The 9,580-nt window shown below is 35.5% G+C and overlaps 1 protein-coding gene across 2 annotated transcripts in view; it reads right to left on the reverse strand.

Moving 5' to 3' along the window:
• LOC135195045 (delta(14)-sterol reductase TM7SF2-like) overlaps window positions 1-7,691 on the reverse strand; it is a 103,885-nt gene extending 96,194 nt beyond the window's left edge. Inside the window, exon 1 of one of the 2 annotated variants that reach the window (XM_064221372.1) lies at window positions 5,051-5,075. In XM_064221372.1, coding sequence (XP_064077442.1) covers window positions 5,051-5,060 — 10 coding nt within the window. In that variant the 5' untranslated portion in view covers window positions 5,061-5,075. Of the gene's footprint in view, window positions 1-5,050; window positions 5,076-7,569 lie in introns of those variants that run through there. The other variant, XM_064221374.1, reaches the window with a different exon arrangement.
• Window positions 7,692-9,580: the final 1,889 nt, after the last annotated feature.

Consider the following 9,580-nt stretch of genomic DNA (forward strand, 5'->3'; position numbering starts at 1 on the left):
ACATTCCACAAGTGTCTCTACAGAAGAAAACCGATAGTGTAGGGCTCGGACTGGCAGATGGTACATAGGGGAGACCTCAAACCTAAGCTATAAAAAAAATAATGAGGGAGAAAGAAGGATTCAAGTATGTGAGACACGCGTAACGTTCAAACGGAGGATAGTCTTCGACGAAGCCAGTAGATAGAAGAACTTTAGAATCCCCGTTGGTCTTCCTTTGGCTTTCCGAAATCTAAATTCCAAACTACCATCTCACCTCTAAATTTCTTGGATAACACGACCCCTCAATTGCGGAGGTACCAAATACCCCTGCCTCATCAAGTTCATCGCTTGGGTGTTAAGATTGGTATTACTGAGTTATTTTCACGAAATTACGATAGCACGTACTTCAGGTTAGACAACTGCAAAAATTATACGTAAATAAGAATGATACTATTTTGGTATAATTTAGAAAATCAAGCACAAAGCCAAGACACTAAAAAAATACAAGCAAACAAACTGAGGCAAAATATAGGGATCTCGCTTTGTCTGTCATTGTTTAGTTGCACGCAACAAAATGCAGTCCCAATACCCTTTGAGAAATAGCAATAGCTATTTCCTACGGTTATGAGTGTTAAGGGAGCTGTGCCGACGAAGAAGCGGTGTAAAATGAGATTCGTACAGGCAAATGCCCTCTTTAAACACTTGGAAAATAGAATACGTGGCTTTCGTGCAAGAGTTGAATTCATCTTCACAACTCGAGTCCTTTCCAATTCATAATTTTGGTACGCCGTAAGGAGTTGCATTTTGCTGAAACTTGCACACCTAAGTTACAGGTCTTTTTTTGGCTTGTTCCTCTGCATTGCTGTAATGACGGAAACATCATATCTAGCGTCTGTTTTACCTACTGAACAGATGTTTTACCAAAATATGCCTTGTACCGTATGTCACGCTCTAGAACTGAAAGGAATAAATGGGCCCAAAACTTTCATATATGAGAGAGAGAGAGAGAGAGAATAGAGAGAGAGAGAGAGAGAGAGAGAGAGAGAGAGAGAGAGAGAGAGAGAGAGAGAGAGCGAGCTGTTTATTAACTAGCGCACAAAGTTTACAGTACATTCAAAGTAAAATATAAGAAACAAAATAAAAATAAGCAGTTAGACAAACGTTGATTACTGAATTACAGGAGTCAGTTACTGTAACAACCTATTTAAAATAAAGGCTGAAACTGTTGAGCTAGAAGGAATTTCTGCTTTTCTTTTCCAATGTGGACTACAACCTCATATGCTATCTATCTTCGTGAAAAAGAAAGACTAAAGCTTCATATATATATATATATATAATTAATATATAATATATATCTATATATATATATATATATATATATATAATATATATAGACGTATTTTGATGAACCTAATAAAAGCAAAAAGTATTCAAATATATTCAAAAGACAAATAACAAAGAACACGGCATTAACAGAATCTAGTGCACACTTTACGAAATTAAATAAGACCAATATATAGAAATGCCTTAGTTTCGAAGAACACTATTATATGAACCGAATAAGAAAGATAACAGAGACCTATTTATGTTCACCTAATTGAGTATTTTCTTACATCATTGTATTTCGATTAATAAAACTCCTATAAAGATGATTTAAAGCGCCAAACTCAAACAAACCTAAGAGAAACACATCTTCCTGATCTTCGAATTATGTTCTCGGGGTAACTTACTGAACGATTCTCCCCATAAAGTACATAATTATAAAGGGTCAGAAGATCAAGATTTTTTATTGAGATTCTCGTCTTTAATTCTTCTGGACAAGACAACTCCGGGACGTGCCCTCAAGGAATCTGAAGGATGAACTTGAAAGGAATACTTTGCACTCATCGTTTACTGACTGACAACCAAATTCTTCGAAGAGCTAGTCGAATAAAACCATGTTAAACCGTCTAAATCAAAGACGCAATCTAATTAAAACTATTCTAAAATAAAATTATAACTTCCGTCTTATTCTGAACGCATAATCTTACCGAAATTAAGTTTAATCGGGCCTGGCGCAAGGCCAACTTAATCTACAGCCAGGCGGATATGGGGCCTCTAGAAAGGCTCTGGCCGAAATTCCTATAATCTAAAATTTTTAAGTACGCAGAAGACATTGAATAATAATAATAATAATAATAATTATCCTGAATCCGTAATAACATTATCTTTGACTTGAAAATATAAAACATTAAAACCTATAAAAGTAATAATTAGTCCAATAATAATAATATAAAAAAACCACTGGTCAACACTGAAAAGGCATTGACCACAATAAACCTTCTTCTACAGTAGCAATACAACATATTCCATTAAAAAAAACGAAAACTAGAAACAATAACCTATACTATATACCGTGCAAATTACGCCAGATAAGTAAGTCAATCAAATCATCAAAAAGGAATTACCAAGACATCCAAGCGTTGTCTTAGCAGAGAAGTGAAGTCTGCCGCTAACTGAAGGACTACGAAAGTTGCCAGCAGACAGGAGCGCGGTCATTACGCTACCGGTAGGCCTACCGGTGTAGTCATAAAACTGCTAAAATTGCTCTTCTTACCACGCGACATTCTCTATGGGTTCTTTGTCTTTTACTAACCAGAACATAAATGGTTATCTACATGGCCTGACTGTTCACCTTCAATGATTAAATTACCGCTTGTGTTTAAGTAAACTAACGTTATATACTTTTTGTGAATAATCATTTCTTCATAATGCAAAGTTGATCGAGCATCAGAACAAAAAATCACAAGTTTTGTCGCTATATTCACATTGAAAACGTCACCTATCGTCCCCGTGCATTTTACGCCGATGAGCACCCCTGGCAAAACTTATGCAAAATCACTCAAGATAAAAAAAAAAAGGGGGGGGGGGGGGGGGGGGGGGCGGCTTTTGATCCAATCTGCAAAGAGAGCACAGCAGCAGATGGAAAGAAGCAAATTATGAGTAAAATAACAGCGCCGGTTGAACAGGTTCAAACAAAAGATGGACACTTATTCGCAAAATTTCCAGATAGGAAAAACTTAGAAAAGACAAAAACAGCGAATCAGGCAATCAAAAATACATCAGTAAATGAGAAGGGTAAACTTTAACCCAAAATAAAAGTAGTATATGTTCCGAAGGACGAAGATGACAGTCAATAAAATAAAATAAAAAAATATATAAAAATTTAAAAAAAATCCATGGATAAGTACCCTCGTTTCTGAAGGCGACCACCAAAAAACTGTAAAATAAATGAAAGCCAAAGATGACAAATACAAGCACTATACTATCAAATGCACACCACGAATACGAAAGGCTACCTTTGATGGAGGTGACAAATTGTACGAGTATACGCTGTATAGCCGGTGCAGAGTATACGACGGTTCATGCCCTATCAATGCTATAAATGTCGGGAATTTGGTCATGGTGCTACAAATTGTACAAATAACCAAGTTTGCCCTAAATTCGGCGAAAATCACGCATATGAAGGGAATTAGTGCACAAAGAACAAGTATCAAGGGTGAAAAATAATACAGTTTGTAGAAAATAAAACCAACATAATTAGAAATCTTATAAATTATCAGTCTAGATATACGTTTGCTAGCGGAGACTTGGCTTAATAATGTAAGTGATTATTCTAAAATAAACGAGATGACGCCAAGGACTCACAACTTTTACCATGTACAGAGAGAAAACAAAAAAGGTGGTGGAGTGGTTATCTTTGTTAAAAAGTATACAAAGTATCTATAATGAACCAAAATGATTTCAATACGTTTGTATGTATAAAACACTAAAATTACACACATAAATAAAAACATAACACCTTACAAACCACCAGACATAAGAGATCATTACTAGACGAATTCAGTGACTTCCTAAACTTGTTGGCTGATAACAAAAATACACTGATTTGTGGTGACTTCAACCTGCGTTTAGAAAATAATTATGACAATTATATCAAAGAATTTTTAGTTACTTGAAAGCCACGATAATGTAAATGTTGCGAAGAAATCGATATCAGTATTGAACCAGACCATCGACTTGGTGGTACAAAACAAAATCAATGAGATTGTGAGTGACATACTCATAGTTGAGCCTGAATGCAGGGTATCTCCAATGGATACAGTATACTCTGTAGACGCTAGCTAAGAGAGGTTGAGACTTTCCTACAATTAGCGGCGTTGATACATTTCCCATCATGCCAAAGGAAGTATTTAATCCTAATACAAAAAGGTAATTTTCAGGATTAACCCCGAGGTTAAGGTTAATCCTGAGTGTGGACATATACAAGCACAAGCGTAATATCCAGCTATTATATATATATATATATATATATATATATATATATATATGTATGTATGTATATAATTTGTAACCATAATTAATTTTTGCATTAAGCAATTTGAAAAATGTGCAGCAAGGTCCAAGTAGTATAATGTTTTGATCTCTGTTTTGCTTTTCATCCATACACGAGGAAACTTCAGCGCCGCTCAAAAAATCTGCTAAATCTACCAAATTGTTACCCTTTTTCCTGAGAAGTTTGAACGAGTTAAGAAAATATGGCAGAAGTGCTAATCACCCTCCAGAGTACAGTTACATTTAGCATAAATATATGGAAAGACTATGTAATGAATAAAAGGATAACGTTACCGTGACAGATTAACCCCGCCACTAATCTAGCTATACTGGATCCCAGTAAAAGCAAGAAGAGGATACAAAATACTTCTTACAGTCTTTGAAGCACTAAAATATTGGGAACCAACATATCTAAGAAACTGCTATGGTTTCTTTAGTTCTGAAATTAATATTGTGATCAGACAAGCAAGTGAAGCATATAGGCTATTTGAAACCGCAACAAATTGTAAGTCAGGTGAAAGAGCATTTGAACATTGCACACCAAACTATATACAACAAATTACTACCTAAAGTAAGGCTCATACAAAGAGAAAGCAAATTTAAAAAAAAGAACCGAAGACTATCCTAATTCTGCAAGAGCTACGATACCGATAAGAAAACACTAGAAGACAATTATAAAATATAAGAAGCAACTTACTTCGAATCATCCCTGTGGAGGTCTGTAGATAAAACCAAACAAATGAATGAGTCATTCATGCACCAACCAACTGCTCTGACGCGCACACCCTTCAACAGGTGAAATTTCTATACGCATCAGTGATTCGCTACTCGTGCATTTGATTGAATCTGGACACACACACAATAGAGATGTCAGCTTCAGTTCTTAGAGACGATACCGGGGAGAGAATTTTATTGTTCAAATATATCCGAGATCACAATGGAGTCATACATAAAATGTAAAAATGAAATGGGGAAAATAAAAATCCGAAGCCCCTTACACAGTATTCATGAGCTAAAGCAATCTCAAGCTCAACCAACCACTCTTTCAAACGGAGATTTATACCAACCACACCCAGTACGCATAAATTTGAACTTCCGGGTCAATCAAACAAACGTTTCAACCACTTTTGATATAAGTTAGATGATTTTATACATCTTTGAAAACAAGATTTTCCCAATTGTTCGTAATGTTAAGCGTGCTTGACTAAGTGGAAGCTATTTTTAGGGAAAATAATTTCTAAAACTCGCACATTGTATCCATTTTTACAGCAAAAATAAAGCTGTCGTTAACTTAACAGTCTATAGAATACACTACTCAACAAAAATGCTCTCGAACTGCCCTAAGTAATAAGGTGACCATTACCTTAATTATATTCACATTAGGGCTTTTCTAGCCGTCAAAAAATTACTTCTACACTGCCATTTCGTCCCTGGCAGAATAAACTAAACAATTATAACACAAAAAACAAAAGCGAAATTTCCCATAAAAATGTGAGATTCTTTTTAAATTATACAAAAGCTCAAAGTTGGGTATGGAACATAAAATGTAGGCAACAGCACAACGCACTGGAACCTATGAGGAAACAGTTTTTTTTTATTGTAAATTTATACATCCATATATATACATATTTTTTACATAGTAATCTCATGTACAATATAGTCTTTGAAACAGAGTAGAGGTTTTAAAGGCATTACAAAGGGGAAACCTGCAGTTACTCGATGAAAGGGAATATGGACGTGGGTACATTCAAAAGCTAGGAAAGGGAGTCGAAGGGACTGCAAAGAGACGCTGACGGGCACTGGCAGCGATACCCCACCACGGAACAAAGAGGTATGAAGTATGATAATCCTTAAATCGCAAATGAATTTTTATGTGGCAAACATAAAGTACAATATTGCTCTTGTAAAGCCTTCAAACAATTATCACGCAATTTAACAAATATGATTTCATTCAAGCGTGGCATGTAGTGTGTAAGTTTGCATGCAAAGTGTTTATTATCCAGATCATATTAGTCATCTTGACTTGCTGAAACAAAGTAACAATAATTACTTAACACTGTATAATTGATTTGTTTAGGAACCGATTCCTCATGACAACTTACTCTGGCATTTTCTTACTACACTAGCATTCTCTTTCAGGAAGATCTCTTTGCAAAATTGAAGTCATTGGAACTTTTATAAGCGTACTGCAAAGTATGTTGATTGACATAAGTAGCCGTAATACCAATAATTACAAAGAAAAGGACTATATATTAAAATAAAAATTTCCTATTAATATGAGCAACCCAACACAACTAGTATAAATGAACAAATGTTTTTCCGGATGGGTTTCAAAACCACATAATTTAGTGCTTTACAACCCGAACACTGCTATGCAAATATTTCCGCAAAGCTAACGCCGATATCAGAAAACTGGGATTGGATAAAATGAGATTGCTCTTATTTTCTTCTCCAATTCACTCCTCATCTCTCAGGTTACCAACATCGAAACGAAATCCCATTAAAATATGAATAGGAACAATTCATGAAATCCATTCTGAGGGATTGAATGCATGAAATTGGCTAAAGCACTACTACGCATGCGCAGAACGCCTCTTGCATGGCATGTCTGCCATAGAACAACCGCCACACACCGACCCCTAGAGACCTTGGGTTCATGTGGGCCACTCTAACATTGATCTGACATGCATCAATCATTACCCATGATACAAGAACTATAACAATAAGTTACTGAGAAGCCCAACGGTGCATCTTCCGTCCTAAAGTCACTGGGTAATGACATTCATTAGAAAAGTGTTACGGGCGCAGCCGTGTTGACAGTTGCCATTTTTCTAGAAATTTGGGACATCGTGAACAAATAAACATCACCATTGCCAATATTATGGGCCACCTCAAATTTTTCGCCCTCGTTTCCTATACCTACTAATGGACTTTAAACTATCGAAATCTCTCTCATGGTGGGAATGATAAGCTAAATATGAATTTTGCGAAATTGAAGCGAGAGCGTGGTCGGGTGACGCTTCGCAGTGGTAGCCGTGTCTTCTTCTCCAATCCCGCCAACTTTTGAACGCTTGTGACCAGATTTTCTTTTGCCATTTTCCTGAGCACTTTTCATTCGTGTCCGCCATCTGAATGGCTCAGGAAAATCAGCGGAAATTCACAAACATGGTGGAATATATTTCTCTGCCTCTGAATCTTTAATTTTAGTGTACTTACCGAATTATTGAGGAAAAACACCGATCGGAATATATGTTTGACACTCACACGAACACTAACGGACGCTTTGGCGCGCTGTCTCATCTCCCGTTGATTGGTTCGGGCAGTATGAAAGCCGTGACGTGATTGGTCCGTTGTCGATATAAAAGGCGCTCCCATTCGTCCAGACATGACGCTTCCATTGCCGCAGTTTTGATTGGTCGCCGCCGACAAGATTTGAAATAACAAAGATCATTGGCTGCATAAGGGTTTGAGCGGCATCTGTACAGAGAAATTGCCTACGACGCTCACCACCTTTATCGACCCCCTTAATACAGTCGAAAACTCAAATTCAGCGACAATAAGTTTCATTCGGGATAACTATAGCCAAAGTTTGTATGTCTAAATCTCTCAAAAATATTTTGATTTTCCAGCAGTGACATCAAACGCAGTAAAGTACGACGAAAACGGAATATTAAGGGCAAACTTTAATGAAATTTACTGCATACTTAACATCAAATTTCCGAAGCAAAATAATTTCCAATTTTATTTCTCGGGGTAACTACAACGTAGTGTGGACGAGATAAAGAGAAATGATTGCACAAGAACATAAGTTCAAAATTACCTCTGTCGGGGCTCAAGCAATTCTTGATTTAAGAATGACAAACGCAACAAAAATAAAGATATTTTGCGAAGTTCTGTAAATTGCATATTCTGTGTATATATCAATTAACGTAAAAAAAAAAATCTTGTCAATACCTGGTCCAAGTTTTTTCTTGCACAAAAGAAAAATAGCTGAACTAGATATACAGAGAGCAGTTAACACAAGTGAAAGACTAAAAATAATCTAAGACGTTGACAAGCTATACAGGGGGAGGGGGGGAAGCTATGAAACCCGTGTCTAACTACTACCTCTCTCTCTCTCTCTCTCTCTCTCTCTCTCTCTCTCTCTCTCTGAACATAGAAAACTTTCGGGCACAAACAAGCCACCAACCCATTCTCTAAATATACATCACGAACACTACCAGCAACGCATATCTCTCTCCCAAGTCCACCCAAAAGTCAACGAAAGAAACCTACTACTGTCAAATTTCATTCTAACTTAGGCCTATAATCATCAACATAATTTTGCGTGACTCAACGTTTAACTTTAGAGGTTCTCGACAAAATGGGTTCGACCTTCATTTTGCTGCAGAAAGATACCTACTGTCGTCGGAGTGGTGTGTAAACAGTTTTCCTTTGTACCCTAAAACTGGAAACGTTGTGTAATATATATATATATATATATATAATATATGTATATATATATAATATATATATATATTTACTATATAAGTATGTATATATATATGTGATATATTATATATATATAGGTATATATATATATATATATATATATATGATATATATATATATATATATATATATTATATATATTATATATATATATATATGTATATGTATATATATATATATATAATAATATATATATTTAAGAAGGGCTTGGACCATTTAATTAAACAGTTTACACCGCAATGCTCCTCCGTACCTTATATGTATGGTTTAGTAAAGACATAAAATCAATAACCCTATCAGACCAATCATTAGTTCAGTGGGCTCAGTTACGTATAATTTATCTAAATGGCTTGTAAAAATTCTTACTCCTTTGGTAGGAAACATTTCTAACACAAATGTTAAAAACAATGTTGAGTTTATAAACAAATTGAATAGTTTAAATTTGAATTTTGATTTTAATATGGTTAGTTTTGATGTTGTCTCTTTATTTACAAAAGTGCCTGTAGATGACTTACTTGAATATTTGGAGGACGAATTAGAACGTCATGACATTCCCTTAAGTGTGGCAAACCTCATTAGTCTCATAAGGTTATGTATCAAAGATAGTAAATTTTGTTTTAATGGGAAATTTTTTGTACAAGAGTTTGGCATGGCTATGGTAATCCCTTATCTCCTGTCCTTAGCAATATTTACATGGAATTTTTTTAGACAAAACTCTTACAAGAATTTTGCCCCA

The sequence above is a fragment of the Macrobrachium nipponense genome, chromosome 15 (assembly GCF_015104395.2).
Source record: "Macrobrachium nipponense isolate FS-2020 chromosome 15, ASM1510439v2, whole genome shotgun sequence".
Taxonomy (NCBI): Eukaryota; Metazoa; Arthropoda; class Malacostraca; order Decapoda; family Palaemonidae; genus Macrobrachium; species Macrobrachium nipponense.